This window comes from Dermochelys coriacea, chromosome 16 (assembly GCF_009764565.3).
Source record: "Dermochelys coriacea isolate rDerCor1 chromosome 16, rDerCor1.pri.v4, whole genome shotgun sequence".
NCBI lineage: Eukaryota > Metazoa > Chordata > Testudines > Dermochelyidae > Dermochelys > Dermochelys coriacea.
The window spans coordinates 8,011,801-8,038,841 of record NC_050083.1 but is presented as its reverse complement, the minus strand read 5'-3'; the positions used below and the strand labels follow the sequence as shown (position 1 = coordinate 8,038,841).

The 27,041-nt window shown below is 52.5% G+C and overlaps 1 protein-coding gene across 6 annotated transcripts in view; it reads left to right on the top strand.

Moving 5' to 3' along the window:
- AKNA (AT-hook transcription factor) overlaps positions 1 to 27,041 on the top strand; it is a 74,157-nt gene that overhangs the window by 2,318 nt on the left and 44,798 nt on the right. For 2 of the 6 annotated variants that reach the window (XM_043498628.1, XM_038374746.2), the window contains exon 2: positions 25,896 to 26,456. In XM_043498628.1, the coding sequence (XP_043354563.1) occupies positions 26,105 to 26,456 (352 nt within the window). In that variant the 5' untranslated portion in view covers positions 25,896 to 26,104. Of the gene's footprint in view, positions 1 to 15,995; positions 16,249 to 17,454; positions 17,669 to 25,895; positions 26,457 to 27,041 lie in introns of those variants that run through there. The other 4 variants (XM_043498627.1, XM_043498629.1, XM_038374745.2 and 1 more) reach the window with 4 other exon arrangements.

Genomic DNA, 27,041 nt, shown 5'->3' with positions numbered 1-27,041 from the left:
AGCCATGATGGAGCGGGGTGGGAGGGGGGGCATAGCACAGGATTTGCATTGCAAGCTACCAGGTTTTTAAGTGTGCAGCTTGTGGTGCTGAGATAAGTGTTTTCCCCTGCGAGGGTCAGAGTTGCAGGCAAAGAAGGCAGACGATGCAAAGCGAGGGCTGCACATCTGGCCTGATGCTTGGCTTTTATTTGTGCTCAGCTGCAGCTGATCTCATGTCAAGGTCTATACAGCTGCAGACATTTTACCTCACAGGTTATTGACTCAGTAGGTCACAGCCTGTTGAATTGGGGCCAGATCTTAACTTCACTGATGGCAGTCATTCCATTGGGCTTTATGTTAGACCTTTTATGTGTCCCCCACACATACTTGAGTGAGTTGAGCTGATGAACTCAAGGGCATCATGCACACTAGCAAGATAAATGGGACCAGGTCATTGCAGAGTAAACACCATATAATCCCTTAGCGCATTTCTAAGGGGAATAGTGGGGAAGAAATGTACTGCATCTCTCATCTTAGATGTCAAACCAAGATCCGTGCATTAGAGATCCTAGGGCACTTTTACAGGAGATGTAGTTAAAGGCCTGGTGATGGGTAAATCCCTACTTGGGTAATGAATTGCACCCTGCAAGCCTAAAACTGCCTCCTGTAGTTTCATGGGGATTTCACGTCATCGTTTTTAAAAGGGGTTTGGGGTGGGGGGCTGGAAAAACACCCATGTCTATAGTTGCTGGCTCAGAAAGTCTGCCACACTCCACCCCAGGGGCCTATATTCTAGAGGTGGTGAAGAACATTCTGTGTCATTTCTGATGCTCTCGGGATGACCCGTTCGAGGGAAAGGTGTGGGCTGCATGCCAGCCGGATGTGCCAGCCTCTTGACACAATAGCGTGCAAAGACTGTGGTAAGGTATGAGGTTAGAGAGTCTGTTGGAGGATAAGATCTGTGCTGCTTTTCAATGCCTGTTGGAGATGGACACGAAAGCTTGGTGGAGTGTCATTGACAGCACTGTAGGCATTGTGAAGGGGGCAAGAAATGCAGGGGACTTTGCCCTTAGCTGCTTCTTACCAGGCTTTGAAGATTAGGGTCAGTGGGGGGCACCTTGCTGTGACCTCACCTGTCACGAAATGAAGGTTTTGTGGGTGTTAATGTAAGGGATGCTGCTGCTGTGTCTGATGCGAGGCCACGCTCGAGAGGATAGAGCACAGAACTGGAATTCGGGGGACCTGGGCTCTGTTTTCAGTGCATCCCCCGGCCTGCTGGGTGACCTTGTGCAAGTCACTTGCCCACTCTGTGCCTCAGTTTCCCCATCTGTAAAATGGGGATAAAGACAGTGACCTCCTTTGTGAAGCACTTTTAGATCTACTAATGAAAAGTGCTAGAGAAGAGGTATTATTAAAAAAAAAAAAAAGTTATTCCACGATAAGATAAATGTTCCATTAATTTTAAATAGTTTATGAATTAAGAAATAACTTTTAGGGTTTATTTGTCATTTATTTCCTTTCTTTTGTGTACATAGAACGTCAGTCTCTATATATAGACTGAACTTTGTATATAATGTTTTATAAGCCAGGCATAATTCCCTGCTGTACTGAGAATTTCCCATGCCAAATTTCAGCCAGGACACATTCTTATGGCCTACTTAAAATCCCCCAAACTAGAGGTTTTGACTGGAAATGCTGACGTGCCGTTAATGATAGTGGCATAGACAAAAACTCGAACTGAATATGGAATGTGGTGAGACGGCTTGAGGCCAGGGAATATGAATATGTCCAGATACAAGGGGCTATCATTCCATCAAGTTTCCCTTTGCAGCTTCAGTTAACACACAAGGCACACTGGCGGGTTTAAAAATCCTGCAGAAAACTTCCCTCTCTATTAGGCATAATGAGAGATTAGATGATTAAACAGAAAAGATGTTTTTAAAGTGTATTTTTCACTCTTTATTCTGTTAGTTTCCTTTTTGCATTTCACTCAGCTTGGACAGTGAAAATAGGTCTAAATTTCCAAAGGGGGGTGGGGGGGCTAATGGGAGGCAGGTTGTAATCCTGGCACAGCCACTAGTCTGGTGGATGACTTTAGGCAGGTCATGTCCCCTTTCTGTGACTCAGTTTCCACATCTGTAAATCAGGAATAATGAGATGCCATCCCTTTGGAAAGCACTTTGGGGGTCTATTAATGAAAAGCACTAGATAAAGAGCTAGGTATTTCATTATTACTAATGTTTGGCCCCATGTATAATCACTTAAAGAATGGCAACATGAGCTTCAAGGATGCTGAGTGCCCTCAGATCCGACTGTGAACAATGGGAGCTGCGGGTTCTCAGTGCCTCTGGAAAACTGGGCCACTTTTGCGGGATTGCCAACCCCAGGCATTCAAAAATCATGTCAGGCCTCAAAAAAAATCGTATCATTGGCTGAAAAATGATGAAATGAATAAGAAAATTGGGGGTTATCTTTCCATTTGCTTTCTAGTTGCTGAACCTTTAGGGTTTCACTCGAGGCATGTTTACAGGCTTTTCTCTACAACCAGGAGGACTAGAAACTACTTTTAAATAATGAAAGCTGAGATTCTCACTTACTCAGTTGACAGCACTGGGCTTTAAGAAAAACACCAAATATCAAGATTATTGCAAGAGCTGGCAACACTGCTTAAGATGACCATATATGGGGCTTTAACTTTAGACATCCTGGCCTAGATCCTCAAAGGTATTTAGCCTCCTAACTTCCCTGGATTGCAAGGGTCAGTTTTGACTAGTCATTTTCACACTTTGTATTGGGTCAGTTTCTAGTCAGTTTCACATTCCACTAGTAGGACCCTGCAATGTTTGGCATACAAATGGCACAGAGGGTGAATGGTGTTTTACTTTTAAAGTCCAGTGAAAATGTTTGTATTCAATCTTGAAAACATTTCTGTTGGTCTAAGGTTGTGTGAAGACTTGAACTCACAAAATGTATATTTTTGGACCATATTTAACTTGGTAGTGTTCCTTTTTAGTCAGCATTGCTCAGTGAGAGGAAAGAGAAAAGGCTGCAGAGTCTGTGGGCCAGATTCTGCTTTTACCTCAGTGTAAATCTGGAACCATGCCATTAAAGTCCACTGGCTTAACTGAGATCAGAGTTTGGCCCTTCAACTCCGGAGGGAATCTTTTGCATGGCAAAGGGGCAAGATGAGTCTGACAGGATAAAGGAGACCGTGTCGGTTTTATGGCTGGGTGGATCATTGCTGCTACCTCCAACCCTGTGCATTGCTGGGTTGCTCATTTTGATATTACCTTTGGCTAAATTACAAACCGGGGAAGTATTTCTAAGAAGGGTAATAGTAGCAGGGGGGGTGGATGTGTCAAAAGTGAAAACTCAGCTGGGCTGCCACGCCTGGGGGTTTGGAGAAACTTGATTTCTCTTTAAGTTCCTAGGAGAAAAGGAAGCTGGGGATAACGGAGCACACCCAAAGGTCTTGATGCGGGGCACTGATATATATCATGGTGAAAATATAGGAGTTTCAGTGCTGCAATCACTTACACGTGCACTTAACTTTACATACACGACTGGTCCTATTGAAATCAACATGTAAAATAAAGCAGGAGTGGGCTAGCTGGCTCAGCACTATGTAATAAACGAAAATGCAGGATCGGTGAATGTGTGTGTGTGTGTGTGTGTGTGAGAGAGAGACAGCGCTTCTATAGGATTGTATTAGAACCTCGACTATGTGTCATATGTCTTATACTGCTACCAGTTAATGAAGATTTCCTTTAGTTTTAGTACTAATGGCCTATGTTTTGGGGTAGGAGGGTTAAAGTTCTATCCCACCTTAACTTTGGAGTTCCCAGTAGCCACAGTGGGCAGCATAGTAAAATCCTGGGCCCACAGACATGTTAGAACATTTCCCTCCTTCTATCCCCCCAGGGCTGTGTGCATGCCTCGAGATGCTGACAAGCTCTCGAATGGTCCTGTCAGTAATAAAAAGCACTTTTTGCTAAAGCTTATGCTGGGGTCTAGCCCACAGTGGGGACAGAACCAAGCAGTAATAGCTGGATTTAAATGTGGCAATCTCCAGCAGGATTCTGGTTTTTGATTTTAGGTCTTGCCTAGAGTGGAGACTTTAGACGCTCATGTAGGTATATTACTGTAGCTGCACCAGTGCAAGCACATAGGCATTTGCACTGATGTAGCTACACAGGTGGCTAAAACCCCATTGCAGACAAAGCTGTAGTTTGAGAACCAGCTGTGAAGGATAGTCCATAGCAAAAAAAATCCCAGTCCCTACTGGGTCAGGGAATTCATGCTCGAGCCCTGCTAGCAACAACCAAGCTTACACGCCTTTATGCTGCCATCAGAGTGCATAAGACCTGGAGGGACTTAATTTCTCTGGGTCTGTGGCAGCCTCTGAAGGATTGGGAGAAATCTAGCAGCTTTATCTTGTAGGGATGGAATTGCTAGGGATGATTTTCTGGGGCAGTGAAATGGGTTAACTGCACTGTGGAGGGTTCCTGAGCAGAGGCAAATTTGTGCCCACTGCCTGCTTCATGGGGTCATGCCAGTTTGGGCCCAGTTCCTGGGGTCATGCCCATGCTGAGAGATGGCTTGGCTAATGAGAGCTCACACCTAAATGAACAGAGGTGGGAGGACTCACCATTTCTTTCATCCTGCTTTACAGAAACGCTGCCCCAAGTCTGGCACTGCGATGAGTTGGGGCTGTAAATTATTAGTGTGGGAAAGGGGGGGACACAGCCTGTGCCCATGGATCTAGGGGAGAGGAAAGGGAGTGTGCAGGCTGTGCCTAGCATGAAGGGTGGGAGTATGGGGATGCAGTCTTTGCCTAGGGAGGGGCTGTGGTGGCTGGGAAGGGGAGGGGAGGCGCAGCTTGTGCCCATGCAGGGAGCCAGGCCGTGTATGTGTCTCTGCTTCCTTGGCCATGTTCTCTGGCATCCCATTGGGTTTTTAGCTCTGCTCTTTGTTCCGTTTTTTCCCTGTGCCAAGGGCAGTTTTTCTTCTGCCTTCTGCTTGCCTGGATGTTCTTGCAGCTCATGTGGGAATATAGATGTGTCCTCATCCCTCCACCCTGCCGAACTCAGAGCAGAGCCAGGGTGCCAGCTGGAGAAGGGATCTCGGTCCAGTTCCTAGCAGGACAGGGGCACATGCCCCTCTGCTTTAGCATTCTTCCTGGCCGCCTCAGCAGCAAAGCCAAAGTCAACATTGAGATCATTGCTACTGAGCTCCCCTCTCAGCCCTGGGGCTGGTGTGGTTTGTTCGCTCAAGATCTGCCTAATTCTGAGCCTGCTCCTGCTCCCACTGCCTTCGGTGGCTGCAGGATCAAGCCCTTCCGTTCCCAAGTTCACCTTCCTCTTACGCCTCTGGTGACACCCCAGGGACCCTCATGCCTCTCCAATAAGTGACCTGCCCCGCCCTGCTTTGGGAGCGAAGCCCCCTCTCGCTGTACGGCTGCACTATAGACCCGGCTGACACGGCAGGTGGGCAAGTTAGTGATGTGTGTCTGGAACAGGCCTCTTCCTAAACTGACTCACCTGCAGACTCCTTGGCTGCTAAGAGAAAAACCTTCTCCCCAGGTGAGCCTGAGAGACAGGCAGCAGGGAGACAGGGCTGGGCTTTTACGGGGCTTCCTTGGACTTTATTAGCAGGTGTCTCCTCCTCCTCCTCTCTGCCCCCCAGTGAAGGCCTCCACCCCCATTATGATAGGAGGCAGGAGTCTGGTCCTGATGAGAGCAGGATGTTAACTGGACTCATCTCTCTGACTCTCTGCGCCTCGGGTTAAAGAACTGCTCGGCTCGGATCACTCCTGAGCTGTGATTGTGTTTGCCCACAGGGGCAGATGGAGACGTGTCTGGAAGAATCCCCCACCCATCTCTCAAGGAGACACATCCCTGGGTATTTTACTCCCTCTCCAGGGTTTGACAAGCCAGCAATGGGAGTCTGGCAACTGCCCCCTCCATGCAGAGAATTAGGTCTTATGATCCACTCTTAAGGCACCAGGTTCAAACCATTGTTCTATCCCGTGAACCGAGCCCAGCAGCCAGATGTCCCGATGGCTCTATATGGGCCCCCCTTGCTTTGCTGCTCCCTTCCAGAGAACGGGGTCACAAGTGCAGTCGGTTTTACCCTTAGCCCACAGGAATAGTTAGGGTAACCAGGTGTTTAATCTCCAAACCAATACTCTTTTCCAAGAGCTCTCGCTGGGCACTGGGGCAGGGGGCATGTGAGAAGGTGGGGTGGACTGTCTGGGAGGAATGTTATAGAGTAGGGATCGGCAACCTTTGGTACGTGGCTCATCAGGGAAATGCACTGGCAGGCCGGACCGGTTTGTTTACCTGCAGTGTCCGCAGGTTCGGCCGATCACAGCTCCCACTGGCCTCGGTTCGCCGCTCCAGGCCAATGGGGGCTGCGGGAAGCGGCAGCCAGCACATCCCTCAGCCCACAGCACTTCCGGCAGCCCCCGTTGGCCTGGAGCGGCGAACCGAGGCCAGTGGAAGCTGCGATCGGCCGAACCGCGGACGCAGCAGGTAGACAAACCGGCTCGGCCCACCAGGGGCTTTCCCTGATGGGCCGCGTGCCAAAGGTTGCCGATCCCTGTTATAGGGGAAGGGACCTGGGTTGTTGGAGGGCGGGTGGTTCGGAAAGTGGGGCATGCCCTTCCTCCCCTCCTGCATTGGCGCCCCTACCTTCTGGCTGAAGTGAGGCTTAGCAGCTGGCTGGCCGCTGCAATCTTGCTCTTGGAATTCTCTTTTGCTCTGAGGTGAACGGCTTTGGGGGGCCACCCGCTCGGAGGTGAGCTGGACGCTTATTCCTCCAGGGCCCTTGGGCAGAGCTGTGGCCCAGTCGAGCAGTGCTGCGGGTCAGGGCTGAGGTGCGTTGTTGGCAGAGCAGTGTGCGGGCTGGGCTGGGATAGCAGAGAGGACCGCAGGACAGGATCGAGTGCTCTGGCAAAGCCGTGTTGGGGTGGAGACGAGCCCAGGGTATTGGCAGAGCAGAGCAGCGCACGGACCAGGCAGGAGCAGCAGAGGGTGCTGCAGGTTGGGAGCGAGGTGCATTGGCCGGGCAGTGCAGGGGACAGCCAGGAGTAGCAGAGGATGCTGCAGGTCATGAGTGAGGACAGGAGCATATGTACAGGCCTGAGCTATATCACTCCCTTACCATCCACAAACACTCAGGTTCCTCGCTCACTCAAGCATTTCACAACAGAAAAGGGGGCAAAAGTAGCAACCCTCCAGGGCCCAGGGGCACAGACAAGAAAGGAGCCAGTAAATGCAGCGATTGCCTTGGCGCTCTCTTGAAGGCATGCCAAGCTTTGCCTGCCTCCAGCAAGGCTCCCCTGGGTCAAGTTCCCAGAAAGCAGCTGAAGCCATGCTCAGCAAAGGGAACGCCAGGTGCATGGGGCTTTTGTCCGCGTGCGTGGGGGGGACGAGCAGCCTGCAACCAGCAATGGATAATACCGATGAGCAGAGCCAGGCTGATTTCTCAAAGTGAGGGCAGGGCGCTTTCCCTTCCCGTTACTTCCCCTTTCAGTCAGCTGTCAGCGCCACGCTGTGTGTGATGCCTGGACAGACTGCTGAGCAAAGCACCATTTGGCTGGCATATCGTACTCCCTAGCCCCTCTCATCTGTGGTCACCCTCAGGGTCGCTGGGGTTGGAAGGATTCCCAATTCGTAGGTTATACTTTTGCTATTTGTTGTTTATTGTCTCAAGCAGTCATGATTCCCTTTCCATCACTCTCTTTGCTGCAGCAAAGAAACCTAACCCGCTTCCCTTTTTCTCAGAGAAGGGGAAGGCAGGCAGGGTGTCTTCTCTAATCTGATAATTTCTTCTGGTACTTCCTGTCTCTTTCATTTTCACTCACTGGCCAGGACTGGAGACCACTCCCCGCCCCCCCCCCCACACACACTTCAAAGTGACTTTTGATTTTAAATTCTGAAGAAAAGGTGAGAAACTGTTCTTGAGTTTCAGCCAAAGGTCACTGTGATCGTATGTATCATCTGCTTCTAGGTTAGCGGGAAAGAGCAAATTTAGTTCTCGGGTTAGGTTTTGTAAAACAATCATCTTTTACCAAACCCAAGTCAATAAACACAAGTTTGCAGGAAGAATTCATACAGAAAGAGGGTTTTCTAATTAATTTTAATCTTCCTCTGTGTTTGCAATATTGCCAAACCTAGGTACTCAAAGAATCATGAGATTAAACAAACAGAAACAACAACAAAAACGTTGGAAATCTTTTGTTTGCCATGTGATTTTTTTTTGAACATCTAAGGGTTTACATTTTCAAGCTTCTCTCCGCAATCATGAGGGCCAGAAATTTCATATTTGATAAAAGGAAAGCTGAGATTCTCACAAAACATGAACTCCAGAAGCTGGGGCTTTCAGAAAACCACTAAGTATCACAAGACTCTCAATAAAATCATGACCGTTAGCAAGGCCCTTTGCAACTCAGACATTGCAGCATTGTGCTAGTGCAGGTGAACAAGTGAAACTGACCAATCGAGTCCTGTGCTCTCGCCCCCCATATAGTGGTGTGGGGAACTCACTTTCAAGGACTGTGGTGGAGTATGGGTCTGATGAAGGGAGGTGGACAGCATGAGGGTATGCCGGGGGGAGGCTGGTAGATGGTAGAGCTGGTAGTATGTGTGGCGGGAGGCTGTGGATGGATGAGGGCATGTTTGGGGGTTGTGGTACATGGGATAAACTAAAGATCTGGTGATGGGGAAGTGTTCAGGATGAGCTTCTAGGTGAGAGGGATATAGTGTATGGGTGAGAGGATATTGCGGGGGGGGGATCTGTTATGAGATATCGTGGGTGCCTCTCTGAGGGAGGGGGACTTTGCGGGTGGTCTGTTTCAGGGATGTCCAGGGGTTGTCTATGGGACATAGTGGGGTATGCAATTGTCTGGAGAGAGCGTGTAGAGACGAATGGCAGAGGAAGGGAAGAATTGTGACAGGATTAGTGACCCAGTTCCCCATTCCGGAAGGAGAGATGGCAGCCCAGTAATCAGAAGCACTGGAACACGTACTGGCTCCCACAAACGGTGCTGGGACGCCGTTCTATACCACTGGGGCAAAAACTAACATAAATGTCAAAAAGTGAATTAGGGGCCAGATCTTCAGTGTAAATCAGTCTCACTCTATTGAGGTCACTGGAGCTACGCTGGTCTCCATCAGCTGAGAATTTGCCCAAGTGATTGGGATGATGGCAGTGCCTAGAGACCTCAACCCCTTTGGGTTAGGCACTGCACAGACACAACAAACAAATGGTCCCACTCCTCAGAGCTTCTGTGTTCTCTCACTGCAACAACCTCAGGTGTGTTACCCACACTGGTAGGAAACATTAATTGTTTTAAACCCTCTTAACGTGTGCACAATAAGGCACACAAACAATTTCAGGGCTCGTATCCTGCCCGATGCCCCGTCATTTCCTTCCGTTTCTCTAGCAAAACATTGCTCCTGTCCAGAATGTTGACAGAATTGTTTCATTGTCCTGCATCCTTCGCCCTTTGTAGCAATAACTCCTAAGAGTTCTGTACTTAACAAGCCTGTTTCTTTAAGCTGTTTTGGTTTTATTTCAAGTGGGTTTATTTTGGCTTTGGGATACAGTGGAACTTGATTACGGCGCCTCCAAATCTGGGGCAGCTTCGCTTGGAGCAAAACGGAATACCCAGATAGATTCAGGGCCGTGTACAGGTTATATTTTTAGGTTGGGGGGGGGGAAAGTGTGCGGTTAGTTTGGGCTTAGCTAATACATGTGGGCTATGCCTGACTCAAATGCAGTCACTTTTCCCGGTGGAGACAAGGCATTATAGAGTACAAGTTCTTAGAGACCAGGAGTGTTGTTGTTGGTTTTTTTTTCATAGAATCATAGGACTGGAAGGGACCTCGAGAGGTCTTATAGTCCAGTCCCCTGCACTCAAGGCAAGATTAAGTATTATCTAGACCATCCCTAAGTATTATGTAGACCATCGACTGGGGCTCGTTGGTGCTACCGCAGTACAGATCCTTAACGATAATAATTAGAATAAGAGGGAAGTCAAAAGAACGTCACTGTGAACAGAGGATTCCTCCTAACTGGAGTTGCCGCGTGTGCTCTGTGATGCATTGGAACTGTTTGGGAATTGCATTCTGCTCCAATGAAAAACATGGCACGCTGTTTCTGGGATCACCCTCCCTAGTCACAACTCGTATTGGGTGGCATTTGTATTTGTTGAGAAGATTAAAAAAAATGAATGGAAAAAACATTAAAACAAAGTCATAATGAGTTCTGGTGCTAGACTGAGCCTGAAGCCCCATTGTTAAGTCCCCAAGTGACCTGATCCTGAATTCCTGGCATGCCCAACACTGTTGGGAGTTCAGTATGTTGTGACAAAGCTCTGTCCTTGCCTCCGTGGGTCCCACGTTTCGTGGCGGATTTTACTAGCCTTAGAGGCTCACTGTGACCCTCCACGTAACCCTTCTTTTTCTGGAGACAAGGGTCACAATCTACTGAGCCATTTTCATCATAAGCCAGCGATGGAGGTGAGAAGAAGTTATCCTTCCTTGCACACTCTCTGTTGTGTCCCAGTCTCAGTGATTAATCAGGGGGCAAAGGTGTGGGGGGGAAGCCTGGGCCCACCCTCTACTCTGGTCTCCAGCCCAGGCACCCTAATAGTATCATCTATGGTAGCTGACCTTTTAGAAACATGACATGTACAATTCCCTGGGCTACTTCCCCCACAGCAGCCCTCACTTCCTCAAGCTCCACTTTACCCTGACCTCAGGGCCTCCTTCCTTGTGCCTCATATGGTGTGTACTGCTCAGCCTCTCCAACAGCGCAACTTCCTCCCACAGCTCCTGACGTGCTCACCCACCTGATTAACTGGGAGGCTTTTAACTAGTTTCAGTCAGCCCCTGATTGGCTTCAGGTGTCCCATCAACCTAGCCTTCTCCCTGCCTTCTGGAAAGTTCTTAATTGGCCCCAGGTGTCTTAATTGACCTGGAGCAGCTGCCATTTCACCTATCCTGGTACCAGGGATTTGTTTAGCCTGGAGCTAATATATCTATCTCCCACTACTCTTCCATAGCCATCTGGCCTTGCCCCGTCACAGTGCGTACAGAATTCAGGGATTAGGCCCAGAACGAGCAACATCCTGCCCTTTGGCATTCAGCTTGAGCTATCAGACCCCTCGCAGTTCTCTTTGACTTGTTCGCAGGCTCCTCTGTCCACTCCATCCCGCCTTATGGGGCTGATCCAAAGCCCTTTGACTCTTTCCCTTGACATCAGTGGGCTTTGGACCAGGCAGAGTATCCTTTCACTCCAACACAACCACAGTGGAGCTCCATCTCCGAAGCTGGCCTGATCTTGGAGGGTACCAGTATCTTGGGATGTGAAAGGGAAGTAGCTCCCCTATGCAGTGAAGAGCGGAGGCTAGCAGGGTTCCCGCTGCCATCATGACTACATCTCTTGGGTGCGTCTGGCCCACAGTGGATATAAAGGATGATGATGAAGAACAAGGGCATGTCCCCATTCAAAGATACAGCAGGAGTGATCTCCATCTGTCTTGCGTGTTTGTAGGGTTCCCATCACTGGAGTATTTGAGCACCTTACACTCTTGAATGTATTTATCCTTACAATACCCCTCTGAGATAAGGTAGTGCTGTTTATCCCCATTTTACAGATAGGAAACTGAGGCACAGAGAGGCCAAGTGACTTTCCCAGCTCTGTGGCTGATCAGGAAATCAAACTCAAGTCTCAAGAGCCTCAGGCTAGTGCCTTGAGCATTGGACCAATCTTTCTATGGTCACATCACAATGTGACACAGACTTGGGGGATGACCTTGAGCCCACTTTGCCTGGCCCCTGCCTAGCAAGAAGTGGCTGGAAGTATTGGGTCTGTTCCCCTCTGTTCTAGAGCAGCCTCTCTCCTAGTCCTGGCCACAGCAAATCAAAGCACATTCCAGTCCATGCAGAGGTTTCAATTGCTGCAGAGGGTTGGCAAATGTCCTCCTTCTCCTCCTCCTCCTCCTCCTCGCTAATTACACAGTAAGGGCTTAATTTACCCTCTCATGAATATGCCAGCACGACACGTCCCCAGCATGACAATTACAGCACTGCTGTTCTGAGGAGCGATGATTACCCCTCTCTTCTCTGCTCCCCATTGTGTGTAATTATACAGGGCTGTCAAGTACCGGGGCTGCTCAGACCACAGAGCTGCGAGACCAGCCCTGCTTCTCTCTGCCCGAGGCGCCGAGCTGCATTTAAATGCAAATATTTGTTCCAGAAATGGGCAAGCCTCAATGGCTCAGCTTGAATTATTGCCAAAGGGTTTGGCAGCTTCTCCGAATCTCCAGGGACTGCAGAGCTGGGTGTCGAGGAGCAGGGGGTGGCTGAGCATTTGGATACTCCTGGCAATCTGAAATACAAAGAAACAGCCTCTCCTGCATCGTGTGGGCTTCGTTTTGGGCTGAAGGTTTGGCTCAGTTTTTATTTTACCAGTGCTGCTTTGCCCTTCTCCAATTCATTCCCATATTGCAGCCCCTCCCTTCCCTTCTCTTTCTGAGCCCAGCCCCTCGGCACTACGGGTTCTCAAGTTCTTTTTCCTCTTTCGGGGCTCAATCCAGCACTCTTAGATGTCAATCGAAAGAGTTGGGTCGGCCCATACTGCAATACCACCAGCATCTTGCTACAGACACTGAATGCTTGTTGTGCAGAAAATAGCATGCATCATTCTTGTCTTTCCCCTGGGCAGCCGCTAAGTGATGTTGTCACCTTGCATCCTGCTGGGGAGGTGTTGGCACCCCGGCACTCCTGCCAGATGGTAATGGGTGATGGGGAGACAACTGCAGAAGTCAGCTCATGCCCAGATCCTGAACAATCAGAGACTTGTCTACAATTGTATCCTGTTGCCTCTCCATGCCCGTGGCACGTCTCTCTCCGTAGCCTCCAGTTCAGAGCCTGGGGTCTCCTACCTGCCACTGGAGCCTGCTATCACCTTCTTCCCCAGGGAGAAGCTGGCATGCTTTGATACCAAACTCTAGGGTCGCCTTTGCCTAGAACAGCAGCCGCGCTTAGAAGCAGCAAGTGGGAAGGAGAAGATCTGTCCTTAGTCATCGCTGTGTGTGATGCTGTCTGGAGGCTGCTTCCAAACCCAGGTCTAGGAGTGTGCTGTTTGAAAGCCAGCCTCTTCTCCCTCTGTTTGACTTTGCTGTTATTTCAAATACTCTGCGTGAGTGTATTGCTGGGGAAAGGTGCTGTCCTGGACACTGGAATCCTCTGTCTACAGTTCTTCGAAGGCACCTCCTTGCCTTATCCATGAAGCAGCTGCAGCATTGGCAGCAGCAAGGCAAGGTTTCATAGAATCATAGAATCATAGAATATCAGGGTTGGAAGGGGACCCCAGAAGGTCATCTAGTCCAACCCCCTGCTCAAAGCAGGACCAAGTCCCAGTTAAATCATCCCAGCTAGGGCTTTGTCAAGCCTGACCTTAAAAACCTCTAAGGAAGGAGATTCTACCACCTCCCTAGGTAACGCATTCCAGTGTTTCACCACCCTCTTAGTGAAAAAGTTTTTCCTAATATCCAATCTAAACCTCCCCCATTGCAACTTGAGACCATTACTCCTCGTTCTGTCATCTGCTACCATTGAGAACAGTCTAGAGCCATCCTCTTTGAAACCCCCTTTCAGGTAGTTGAAAGCAGCTATCAAATCCCCCCTCGTTTCCCCCATACAGTCTCAACCAGGGGTCTTGGTCCTGACGTGATGCCCTTACCTCTTGCGGGGGGGAGAGGCGGTTCAGTCTTCAGTCTAATTCAGTCCTCCCCTGCCTCCCTGCTCAGACTTCCCACAGCGGTCATATGGACAGCCATCCCCTAGGACACCCATTGAGCTAATCTGATTGATTATGGTAGTGCCTAAAGCCCAACCAAGAATGGGATCCCGTTGTGCTAGGTGCTGGACAAACACTGAATAGCCAGACAGGCCTCACCCCAAAGAGCTGCGAATAGACAGACAATAATAATAAATAAATAAATAATAAATAGACAAGACAGTCGCAGCGTGGGGGGAAGGGTTGTAACACACAGGTAGAATAAACAATGGGACAGCCGCAGACTGAGAGCAGCCACTCTTTTCTCCTTGACCGCCAAACAACCAGAGAGTGCCTGTTGCTTTCAGCTGGTGGTGTGGCTGCTCAGTGCCAAGGGCTCACAGGCACTACCAGCCTGGATTGTACCAGCCTGGCAACCTAATGGTGAAACACTCTGCATCCTATTAACGGCCCCTGACCCATCCACAGTATTACGATGATGAATTTTTGTGTTGCAATGGCACCTGGATGTCCCCAGTAAGATCAGAACCTCATTGTGCTGGGTGCTATACAAACAGCGAGTAAGAGAGTCCCTGCCCCCAGGAATTTACAGTCTAAATAGACAAGACAGACAAAGGGTGAGAAGGGAAACTGAGGCACAGAGCAGAGAAGCGACTTGCCCAGGGTCACCCAGCAGGTCAGTGTAGAGGTGGAACTGGAACCCAGGTCTCATGAATCCCGGTCCAGTGCTGTATCCACTAGACCATGCTGTCTCCCTAAGTAAGCCTTTTATTGCTTAAAAAAAAAAAAAAAAAGATAGTCTCGGGTGATGAGCCCCCATGCAACATTCTCTGCGTAGATGCCCCTGACAATAGTTTGTGCGGGGGCAAACCACCTTATGGAAAGGGTCCTGTTGCAGGCTCCCGAGGATGTTGCAAATAAAGCAAGTTTTATGTTGGCCTTGCATGGGGAATTTGTATTTTATTTTCTTTACTTTTTTTTGAGACGTATGGGTCTGAACACGGAGCTGCTTATTAAGGAGACCCACATTTTGCAGAGCTCCGACTATCCCTTCGTTCTGGTGTGTGTCATAGTCCTCCTCATGTCCCCCAGCGGCAGAACAGACTGGCGGAGTGCAGTCCTTGTAAACGCAGATCAGTGGCCTGCACCCCACTATGGAAGAGGCAGCGCGGAGTAATGCAGGAAGAGGCATGGTCTTGTGGTCAAAGCACAAGAACTAGCAGTCAGGAGATCTGGGGCCAAGTCCTCTGCCACAGGCTTTCTGTGTGACCTTGGGTTCCTCGCTTCCCCATCCACAAAATGGGGAGGAGGATACTTCCCTCCCCTGGGGTATGGTGAGGATACATCTGTGTGTGCTAGTGAGATGCTGTGGTATTGGGGGGGCTCCAACAAGATGCAGCTTCATAGACATGATGGCTGAAGGAACCCACGACACCAAAAGAGGAACCTCAGATACTGCAATATGGGAGGAGTGAAATCTTAAAAGCCAGCTCAAGTCAGCACGAGCATTTTACAAAGGAGGGATGTCCCTCTGTGAATATCCCCAAAGGGAGGTCATTAACGACCAAAGGCTGTTACTGTCCAATTCATTCAATGACACGAGTTAGTAGTTCGCCATTGAGTTCCCAGTAGAGAGGTGACCATATGGCACAAGCTAATCTCATATCTGCCAAACCCTGGTTAGGAGGGATGGTCCCTGGTTTCTTAGCATCAGTCGCTTTCCCCACTCTACACCTCCGAGACATCTCCCAGCCCTGTCATGCTGTAGGTGTGGCCCCAGTTTTCTCACCAGGTGCCCCTCTTTGGAGATATGCAGATAGGCGTCTTTGTGCAGTATCAGCCAAAGACTGAGAGCACAGTGGGCACTGAATGCCGCCCTCGCCCCTAGAGGTGGCACATTGGCCGAGCAGCATGGAAGGAGCTTGCCCTACCGCTGCCCCTGCTCTGTGGATAGCGGGCTCCAGGGGTGAGAGTCCAGCACTAAATTCACTAGAGATAGTGGATCCATTTTAAAGTTGCAGCTAAGATGAAATCCCTGGAAGGGATTATAGTATGGCTGCAGGAAGAGGTGAGGATGGCGGGATGAACCATCTGGACACACGGGGCTTATGTCAGCCTGCAGGGCTTGACGCGGTTAAGAAGTTTTGTCTGCACGCATACACATGAAAACGCGTAGGAAATCCGCCTGCACGCTTCCTGCTTCTGCCTTCGAAAGCAAGATTGGGGGCGGGGAGGGAGCGCGTGGGGAGAGGCTCCTCAGTCTGACAGCACAGGCTGGAGAGGAGCCAGGGGCGCCTGAGAGCTGGAGGGGGAGAGACGGAGAGACTTTAGGAAAGAGGTGATCTGAGCTCCGCAGGGCTGCATGGCTCTGGGGACCCAAAGCAGGGAGCCAGGCTGCGCTCGGGGGTGTGGAAAGTGGCTCCTATAACGGCTAAGGGAGAAGGCAGAAAGCAGCCGGTGAGTGTATCTAACCTTTCAACCCCACTGCTTCTGCTCCCCCAGGGTTGCCGACAACTGGGCAGCCCCTGTGCTCTCCGGATGTTGGGCACTTTGCCAGCTGGATGTTGGAATATCTGGGGTCTTTGCTCAGAGCCCAGTTTCCGGGCAGCAGAGCTGAGAAGGAAACAGAGGCTGACACAGGCTAGAGAGGCAAGAAGAGCAGCAGGATGCAGTGTGGGGTGGGCAGCCAGGCTGTGTGGAGGCCGGGCAAAGGGAAGCCCAGGCACCATGGCCTGAGCATTTCGAGTGCTGTCATCACCACGTTATCCAGCTGTGATGCTGCTTGTTCCACTCCCCGTCTGTGCACTCTGCCTTGCTCCCCTGGCCGTCCAGTGTCTCCCGAGCCCCACGGTTAATGTCGTCGCTGCCCCAAAGCAGCGAGACTTTCTGTTGCTCTGTTTTGCCTGGGTGGGGATTTCCTGCAGCGTGCGGGGGACTCGTGTTAAGCAAGAGGCTGCTCGGTCTGAGTGCTGTGGTGATCACAGCTTTGTTTATAGCTGTTGCCTAGGCTGTGGCTAAGCGAGTCAGACGGGCCTGAACCTCAAAGTGTGGATCCAGGTCCAAACTCTCGCCAGGCTTGTTCCCAAGGCTGATGTTTGACCCGAGCTGGAGTCCGCTTAGAAGTCTGGGGGGGGCATTTTGATCCGGCAAGGTTGGTTTCAGCCTAGCTCTGCCAAAGAGGAGGATATTTATGGGCTGATTTTTCAGAAGTGCTGAGCACCTGACTTGCTCGGCGCCTTTTGAATCTCAGGTCACTAATGCACGTTGCACGGGGAGGCTTCCGCCAACAGCAGCCCAGACAGACAAGCAGAGTGGGCAGGTAGCAGATTTTCTAAGACTCGTTCAGAAGGCAGCAAGTAGCCCCTGTCTCTGAAGTTATTATTATCATGGTGCTGAATACAAGTGGCTTTAAGGTCTGTCTCTTTAGGGGTGTGGGGAGAGGGGAAGAGTCTTCGTAGGGAGCAGGCTGATCGATTTTGGGTAACTGGGCTGCTGTGAGATTTGTCGAACTTGGCCGGGGGGGCGGGGGTTGCTTCTTGGTCTGAGCTTTGCACTGGAGGTTTTGTTCCTCTTGCTGCCTCTGGGCTGCCCTGCCCCAAGCTGGAGCATCAGTTACTTGTTGGTGCTGAGAACCCCTTGCATTCTGATTCCTCGCCTGCCCAGGTTCGTGGCTCCAGTTCTGCTGTTTCCGGCAGTAGAGACAACGGGTCGAATCGCTGTGGAACACTGAGCATCTTGGAGCGGATCCAAGTCCAAAAAGACTCAACCAGCAACTTGGTGGGGGTGTTCAGATGTCCAAGTTGGATGGATTTCCCTCCTCCTGCCCCTCCTAAGGTCCACACTGGTTTGGGGCCTGATTCTGTCCCCCTTGCTCGCCGTAAGTAATAGCAGGGTCGGCTAGTAATCCCTCATTGAAATCATTGGTTACTCCTGGAACAAAGCACGACTTGGCACAAGTGAGGTTGGAAGAACTGGCTCTCAGTGACCACTTGTCTGAATTAAATGCCCTGTGCCTCTTTTCTCCTGCTATGATCACTTACTAGGGTCACATTGATACAGGCACAATGCTCTGGCTGTAGGCAGCCCACTGTATAATTGTCCCCTGTTGGGTTTCTGGCACTTTTCTGACCGTCTGCAGCTGGCCACTGTCAGGCAGGACAGTGGATGAGATGGACCGTTCATCTGATCTGCTGTGGTCATTTCTCTGCTCCCAGGATCCTTTGCAACTGACATTCCTTTTAGTAGGATTCGTCTAAGCTTTTCACCACCAGTAGTCCAAGCAACCAGCAGTCGTCCAGCAGGGATCCCACCTCCAATTTACCGATCCAGCTAATACAGTCGCTAATTCCCAGTCCAAAGCTGCAGTACCACAAGGCACTCCCTCTGCCCCTCCATTGCTACCAATGTAATCTTAGCACCAAAACTAATCATTATAGCTAATTGCAGGTAAAATCAGTTAGCCCCTTTGTGCTCACCGACTCATAGCTACATCAGTCATAGCCTAGCATTCCACCCAGAGTCCTTGAGCAGCCTGGCTGTAACCTACCATGGTCAGGGGCCAACCTCTAGGAACAAACCTGTGTGTGTGTGTGTGTGTGTTGCGATGGAGGGGAACATTTTGATTAAGGAAGCCAATTTGAGTTTTTCCAGGGGCAGGGGTGTGCTAATTCTGAGCAACAGTAAGAGAAGAAGCTATTTGGTTGATGAGTAAAACTGAATGAATGAGTCTTGGCAGCGTCTCTGCGAAACGAAAATGGCCTGGATTCCCGCTTTCACAGGGCGTGTGTTTGGGGCGTTTCGCACCATTGGTCTGGGTGGTAACGAGTATGTTGGGAGTAGCCACGCTGCCTGTGTGGCTTGTAGGGAGTCTGACACATGTTGATGGCTGTGGTTTGATGCCCTGAGAGAAAACAAAACACTAATTTAACACCAGTTATCTCTTGAGAGCTGTTTTCTCTTCCATTGGGTCTGACTGTAGCAGGGAGTCCTGTTCAGAATGTTACGTGGGTTGTAATGATGCAGGCGGCTCAGAACCGGCTCCTGCTGCTGCTTTGAAAGGGCTGTGGGTTTCTGGAGTTGCGCCAGGGAAAAAGAGCAGTAAGGGAAGCAAAGCTGGGCAACCTGGATGTGAATCATACATCTTTCCCGACTCCTGCTTCTGTGCACGCAGGCACACATGCCGCAAGACCCGTGTTTTCCAAAGGGACCACTGATTCTGGGTACCCAATTTAAGGCACCTTGGGTTTGATTCTCAGTGGGGCCGAGCACCCACCACTGGCGTCAATGGGACCCGCAGGTGCTCAGCACCTGTGAAAATCAGGTGTCTGCCTCAAGTTGGGCACCGAAAATCAGAGACAGTTTTTGAAAATTTGGGTTTAAAACTCCGGGCCAGAAGGAAGCCTCCCAGAAAACCCGGGTACTGTTACCACCTGCTGTGGGTGCTTCCCTCCCATTCATGAATGTAACGGTCACCTCCAGTCCCACTGGAGATCTCAGACCATTTCCATGGCAGCAGCCGGGACTGCTTAGGTGAAAAATGAGTCGGGGGGGGGGGGGTGGTATTTAGCTGCCTTCTAATATGATTTCACAGGTTGAAACGAGGAGAGTTACCATCATGTGAGTAATCAGTTCTCCACAGGCCACTACTGGTTGCCTGAGGCTATGCGAACTGCGTTTTTAACACTAGCAGGAAGCCAGGTGGGAGAGAGCTGGGGAAGATTCTAGGCAGAAGTCGTATGGTTGGGTAACTCGAGGGATGACACTGTTTGCTTTATCCCAGCAAAGCTCCCTGTTCAGTGTTAGCAGAAATCAGCTTTCCCTGTGGTTCTTGACCACTCTCTCCTGACACTCGTGGAGCGCCACTGAGATCAAGGCATTGCTGCTGGCTCGGTGACCTGCAGAAGACGACGACTTGGTGAGTTGCTGTCTGGCTCCCAGCAGTGACCCCGGCCATGAAAACCACCCCCCTCCCCGACTGACTTTAGCCAGCTTGCTTGTTAGCCATCCCAGTTGAGGACCAGGGTCCTGAACATTACAGGGTTTCTATCACATTCTTCACCAGAGTGTCTGAGTGTCTAGTAAAAAAGAAAAGGAGTACTTGTGGCACCTTAGAGACTAACAAGCCTCCTGCAGATTAGGCTGAGGCCCCTCGGCAGGGCAGTGTTGGGAGAAGCTGGCACCACCCTTGCCCGTGCTGGGCCTGGCCTGGGGGTGGATAATATCAGCCTCCAGTGCTCCTGCTTTTGATCTCGCTGGTGAACAGGAGGAGATGGGAGATGACTGTGTGCCCTAGTGCCAGGCCTTGGGGACTCTGAGCCTCCCCACTCAGAGGCAGGTTCCCGTTGGCTGCCCGTTCGCCTGAGGGAGCTGCGGTCACAGCAGGCAGCGGGGCGGTGCTGTGGCTGCCATTTGGGGGTCACCAGCTCACCTGTGATGAAGAGGGGTGCGTATTTGGAGCAGGCACAGGGTGCCGAAAGCTGCGAGGGGGGTTCAGATAGGGCGAGGGGTGGGGCACGAGGTGCCGTGGGCAGGACTGATCCCCTTCCAGGGGAAGGGATCAGAGAGACGTCTGTGTTGCCCTTCGGTGTCTTGAAGTATCGGGAATCTTGGCAGCACAGGAGAATTCCTGCAGTCTGACTTCTTCCCCTCCTTAGAGAGTTCCTCTAGAGCTGTGCTCGGCCCTTTGGCCAGCTCTGGGGTGCCAGCTGGCAGCCAGGGCCCAGGCTAGGGACAGTGAGCCTGTGGCTGCGCTGAGTGGAGGGGTGTGGGTCTTGTGTCAGGCAGAAGAAGCCCACCAGGGCCTGTGTTTGCGGGGAGAGAGGGCGTAACAAGAAAGGTGGTGTGTATTTCACTACGTGCTGAATTGTGAGCTGGGGCAGGGGCCGTATCTATCCTGGTTGTACAGGGCCTAGCACAGTGCAGCCCTGATTCCTTACTGGGGCCCAAAGGTGCTACAACCACAAAGAGAGGCCAGGGCTTTCAAAAACCCAACATGAGCTCCCTTGGGGAGGGGCCTGATTTCCAGAGCATGGGTGTCTGACAGGCCCCTTTAAAGAATCTCTATTTGGGCTCTTGAAATCACTAGTCACTGGGAAACCCCAGGCCACGATAATAAGGCATCAGCTGGAGAGGAAGGGAGTGAAAGTTCTCCAGTCCTGCCCTTAGGTCATCAGTGGAATGAGTCTGCTGGATCTCGGCCACCATCTCTTTCACACATAGTCTGACTTGCCATACACACCGACATGGTTCCGTGCAGACAGTGAACAGGCTCCAAGCTCAATCTGGCTGTTCTCTGATTTTGTTGTCCTCTCTCTCAGCTGTCAGCTTCCCCCCTTATTTGGCTCTCTTCCCCCGCTAACTCTGGCTGACCACTTCGTGCCCGAATCTGCATAGCGACTAGAGGGTTGGGGAGAAATGGAAGGACCTCAAACAGCTCCATGCCCGCCCACACATCCTGGAGGTCGGGAGAGCCTTGGAGCCATCCGGAAAAAAAGCCCTTCTGCCCCTTTCCGGGTTCCAATGCACGGACCCTGTGGTGGGCTCTAGGGACATGTAATGCCCTTGTTTGAGGTTCTTCTCTCCGATTCCAACAGCCCAGTGGCGAGCCCAGCTTGTTCGCCTGCTGAATGACCTGTGGGATTGTGACTGTGGGGGATAAGTCCTCGCTGGCTTGGCAGGTCAAGCTCCCCATACCAGCTAGGTGTCTTTGCACTAGCTCCTTCCCCTGCATCATCCTTGTGAAGTGGGCGTTGGTAGGTGGCAGAAGCTACAATGCTCTCTGGGAGTGGCTCATTGCTGCCCCGTAGCGCTCTGACCTTGTTCGCCCCAGCTAAAGACCCAGGTGTTGCTCATTAGTGTCCCGGGATTTAATCCAGGAATGAGCAGATGTGTGTGCCCTGTATTGGATGATGTGTGCCCAGTTGTGCAGAACTGTGCAGCTGTGTGTCATTGGCTCTATATTGCTAACAACTGAGGGTGATTCTCCAGTAGCCCAAATAAAGGGGGCCTTTGGGTTTTTTTTTAACAGGGGGATCTCAGTTCTAACCCCAATAGCACTGAAGGTTTGAGTGGACACGGTGCACAGCAGTGGTGATAGGGAAGTCCCAGGTAGTTGTGGACTTGTTATAATACCTTCTTGGGGTGAGGCATCGCATGTGGGGGGAAGACCGGGGGTTTGGGTCACAGCTGAGAGAACATTCTGCTTCCTTGTTCCACCGCAAGGAAGGCAGGAGAGCAGAGCAGTTTGCTGGGGTGCAATTTTGCTCCTGGCTGCCAGAGGGGAGGAAGCAGTAGTGGGGCAGGGCCTGGCGCAGGAACAAGGGCTGAGAGCAGCAGAGTTAATGCTGGGGACTCCAGAGCATTCATGCGGCTGGCAAGCTGGAGCCTGCCGACACTCTCGGGATTAATGATGGGAGCGGAGTTTTAACTGAGACTGCACCGATGACAGGGATAGTTCTGGGGGCGAGGCTTGTTTTATTCTTTGATTTCATTTTTTTTTCCCTTCACAATCTTAAGTCTGAATTTGGCTGAGGCCAGACTGCAGTGAGCTGTGAGTTCTCAGCTCAGGAGCGGCCCGTTGGCTTCGGAGCCTGTCAGGGTGGAGTGGGAGGGGCTGTGTTGGGCGTTGCTCGTTAAAAGCAAAAGTGAACGCGGTGCTGGAGGCCAGTCGTTTGCTGGTGCACAGGACAGGAACGGCTGGGTCTGCAGCTGAGCAAGCTTCCCCACCCATGCCAGGAGCCTCGCCCTTGGAGGCATCGCTGCTGAGGAGACCAGGGCATTTGGGCTTCCAGGGCCCATTCGCATCCTTGGCTGCTCTTCGTCATGTGGTGATTTTGTTCCGTGGACACCTCCCCAGTGGGCACTAGGCTGAGACCCAACCGCTCATTTCACACAGGCTACCAGTGGTTGGCTGCTTGCTACTCTCCTGGAAACAGATTCAAACCAGTGATCTAAGCCTTGATGGGCACCGTGTGCCCTGAGCAGCTTGGTGTCCACCACAAGGGGATTGGTGTCCCCAGTACCTCTGCCGGTGTCCCAGGGCAGCTGGAGCTGCATGATGTTCAGCGGTGCTGGGCACCAGTCGGCTTGTTTGCCAGTACAGCGGCCTGGCTGTTAAGCGGCTTTGCTTGGTCCATGGCAGCCGGGATTGGGCAAACGGCCTGCATTAGCTTTGTGGCACCTTGCCCTAGAAGGGAAGGTCCCGTTGCAAAGGGAAGGACAAAGTGTGAATAGAGGCAGACGGGGTGAAACTGGCTAGTGACGTGAAACAGGCGGCTCGAGGCTGAGCGGTTTCAGGGCAAGAGGATGTTTATTGGACAGACAGGATGGCCGATGGGCTCGCTGCATGTGCACTCCGGCTCACGCTGACACTGCTCCCTGATGGCACACGGCAGGAATTTGCACAACAGTGTCACATCCAGGAACATAGCCAGCACGCACCGTGGATGCAGGCGTCACTGGCTGGCGAAGGATCTGACCGTGCAGACATTGGTGACCAATTCCTCGTTCTGCAGGACCCAACTTACCAAGGAGCTGGGCGGATCAGTGCCTGGCACAGGCAGGGGCAGTGCCCAGTGCAGAGAGGCAGAGAACGTCTAGCTTTGATCTGAGTCAGACAGGAGTTTCCTGGGGCCCTCTACCTGCTCTCTGATCCCTCCATTGCAGCCTGGAGGATACTTGGGGGAGTTTGCCCAATCCTGCCTCAGTGGGAGAGTTGTGGGAGCTGGCGGCAGGCAGCCTGCACAGAGGGGAGCATGCAGATCACCTGCTCCTTGGGGCCCCATGAAGAGGCAGCAGAGCAGACGGTCTCATTCTGCAGATGTACTGAGGTCCCCCTGCCTGGTGGAGCAATGGCCCCAGGCGCTCCGGGGATGCCTGCGCACGCCTGCAGTGGGTTCTTTTCTCGAAGGGGTGTCCTGACGGGGCAGAACTGAGTGCTGAGCGGGCGTGAAGCGGCTGGGGAAAGGCCCCTGCAGCAAAGAGACAGAGGAAGGGAGAGAGTGGGTCTGTTGGTGGGTGTGGGGGGAGGATAAACACCAGCTCAGCTGCATAAGAGCCTCCCCAGGCTGTTGGGAGCTGCTTCCCCAGGCACAGTGGGAGACTCCTCGCAGGGCAGCTCCAGGTCCAGCTGCTCCCCTGGTTCTTGCTGCTCTGGGCTCCAAACCCTAATGGCACGGAGCAGCACTGACCTCCCTTCCTTTGGGGGGGTGCGTCGGACTCTTGCAGTCGCCTCCGGCTGAGTATATGGGGGGGGGGCTGGAGAGAGGAGGCCAAGGAAGTTCTGCCGCTGAGTGTGGTCTGGGGGACAGAGGTGCTCTCGGCCCCCCTGGGCAAGGTCTTCGCTCCCCAGGCCCAGCCCGTGTGCACACCGGGCAGCTCTCCCCCAGCGGGTGAGGAGGTGAGCATTTCCTTTTCCTCACACCTGCCACAGGAGGAGATGGGCTGTGGCACGTCACCCCACATCATCCCCTCACAGAGCTACCACCTGGTTTGTGCTTCCAGCGGGACAGGTGACCTGACTTGTTTGGGGCCGGACTGGCATTTCTCCAATGCCGTGTTGAGACTGGGACCGGCACAGCTGGGAGCTCCCCCACAGCCAGCCCCCCTCACTGTTCCCTGCAGCGCCTTCTGGGCACCCCCTCCACGTGCAGCACCCGTCCAGCCATTGATTGCTTTGCTCTCTGTGACGGAATGGCCTGTAACAGTGGGTCAGTGTGTCTCCAGCTGCACTGAAGAGGGGGTGGGCTGGAGCCGGTCTTTGCCCTGAATAGGCTCCCCTGTAGGAGAATTGCAGCCTCGCCAGCTGCTGGAAAGCCTCTCTGGCGCTCTGAGCAAATGCCATGTTTGTGTGTGACCTCCCTGGCAGATCCTTAGCTGCCTCAGAGGAGGACTGGTCCCAATGCCCACTTTGAGTGTGGCTGGCACTGACGCCTGGCCCAGATCACAGATGGGCCCGCCGGGTTTCATGGCAGGTCTTGTCTGCATGCCCAGGTGAAGGGGCGCTGCGTTTGCTGAAGGGCTGGCAGGACGGTATGGCCAGCCTGCTGACAGGTTAGACTTATGTTTGAGGCCCGGCAGCTGTTGAAAACGCTGCCCCCACCGGCCGACATCACGAGTGAGTCTTTGGGAGTGGGGAGGTGTGCACGCATTATGGCACAGTGCCCCCTTCTGAACGGCTGTGATCCTGGGACCGGGCTGGCAAGAGGCAGGGAGGGATTGTGTTTTGGGCTGTGTGTCCTGGAAGGAAGGGCAGGGAGACAGTTGTGCGGGAAGGTGAAGGCCACTGGCCCGCCCTGCTGATGTTGAATTGCTGCGTGTGTAACGCCAACAGACCCAGGTTGTCGGTGGGGAGTATCGAACCCAGGACCTCTGGAGCTTAGTGCATGAGGCTCTACCGCACGAGCTAAAAGCCAACTGGTTGTTAGCTAAGGCTATAGAACAGACTCATTTAACGCTCTCTCTAAGTGGTTTCGGTGCCACGAGCTGGGACAGGGTTACACGTGCAGGGCCGCGGGACGTGGTACTGGGTTCAGATTGCGGCCCAGCACAACGTACCACTAAGCAGTTCTTTGCCTCTCGCCCGGAGCGCGTCTGACTGTGCCGGGGCTCCCGGCAGCATGCCCAGTGTCGAGAGGGGAGCGCCGTGTGGGGCCGGCGGGCTCAGCAGCCCAGGGAGTGGGCAGGATGCCACCTTCCCAGCTTCCACGTGGGACGTTACCATGGACAGAGACCCAGGACGTCATTGTGTGGAGACGTGATGGCGCCCGTGTCACGGCGCCCGTGTCACGACGCCCCAGTACAGGCAGCACGATGTCACGACGGCATCTGTGTGGTGCCTAGCCTGGATGTTGGACCCCTTTTGGGGGTGGAGGGGGTTCCTGCCCCCTCCCTCATTTGGGAAGGGAAGGGTACAATCCCTGAGGTGACTTGGCTCCCCTTGGAGCTGGGGCTGGGGAGAGCGGGTGGGGGAAGCTTCAGGCAGCAGCTGACATCTCTGTGCTGGTGGGGGGACGCGCACAGGGAGAGGTACAGTCTGAATAGAGCCCACTGTGTCCGTCCTGGCTGTCATTACGTGTCTCTCCCTCTCTCTGCCTGTCTCCTCTTAGCTGCAGGCAGGATACTGAAGCGCTGAATGGAGCCGCGATGTGACCTACATTTCCCAAGGAAGCAAGGCGCCCCCAGCCCCCGGAGCTTTCTCGGCGCCTGCACCATGAAATGATGCAAGTGAAGCCTCTTCTGCCCCAGCAGGTGCCTCCTTAGCCAGGCTTCTCGCCCTGCCGCATCACCTCGCGCCATTCGCCGGGGACGGCAGGACATGGCCGGCGCGGCACCATGGGCCCGCTGGGGAGAGGTGGACCTTGGCCATGGCTCTGGGCAGCGGCAGCACTGGGAGGAGGAGGTGGAGCAGGGGTCTGAGGGATACATGGAGGAGAAGGGAGTCGCTGGACTGGATGAGAACGGACGGGTGGGTGGCGCTGGCCATTGGGGTGAGTCCCCGGCCCAGGAGCTCACAGAACTGGAGTTCCTGGGAAACGTCAGGCTTCTGAAGGGGCCACCTTCCCCCAAGGGGCTCTTGGCCCAGAGTGACCGGAGCTTCGACCTTAGTGAACTGCAGGAGTTTGAGTGGAGCAGTGTCCAAGGAGACAATGCCAGGAGCCCACCCGCTGGTGAGTCAGTTCTCTCTTCTCTCCTCTTCCTCTGGTAGCCTGCATGTACTATGGAGATAGCCCAGATAGCTCAGAGCAGAGAGTAACTGCCACAGGGGGGATGGGCGATGCCAGGGCATGGGGTGTTTTCTCCAGACCCCAGTAGTCTGCTGGGTCCTGGGAAATGCAGCTCACGTGCCTTGAAGAAGACAAATCCCAGTGAGCTTAAGTGTATAGGTATTGCCACTAAAATGCAGCTACCTCTGGGGTAGAACACTGAACACATCGGATGTGCGCATCACAACAGTTTAGTACAGGAAGGGAGGAGCCATTCTGTATCTGGTTGAAACTGCAGGTGGCATGTGGCCAGCACACACCTATTAGCAGCGTCCTTCCATCTGCAGAAAACACTGAGGGTCTTTCATGATCACAAGGGATGAGGGCCTGCGTCTAATAATCTCATTCAGCATCACAGCACTGGGGCAAAGGGAGCGCTACCTGTTGGAATTCCAGTGCCCATCCTTGCAATGCCTTAATGTTTTCCTGGGAGGTCCCTCACCCGAGCACTGACTAGGTCTGATGTCATTCAGCTTATGAGACCTGGCA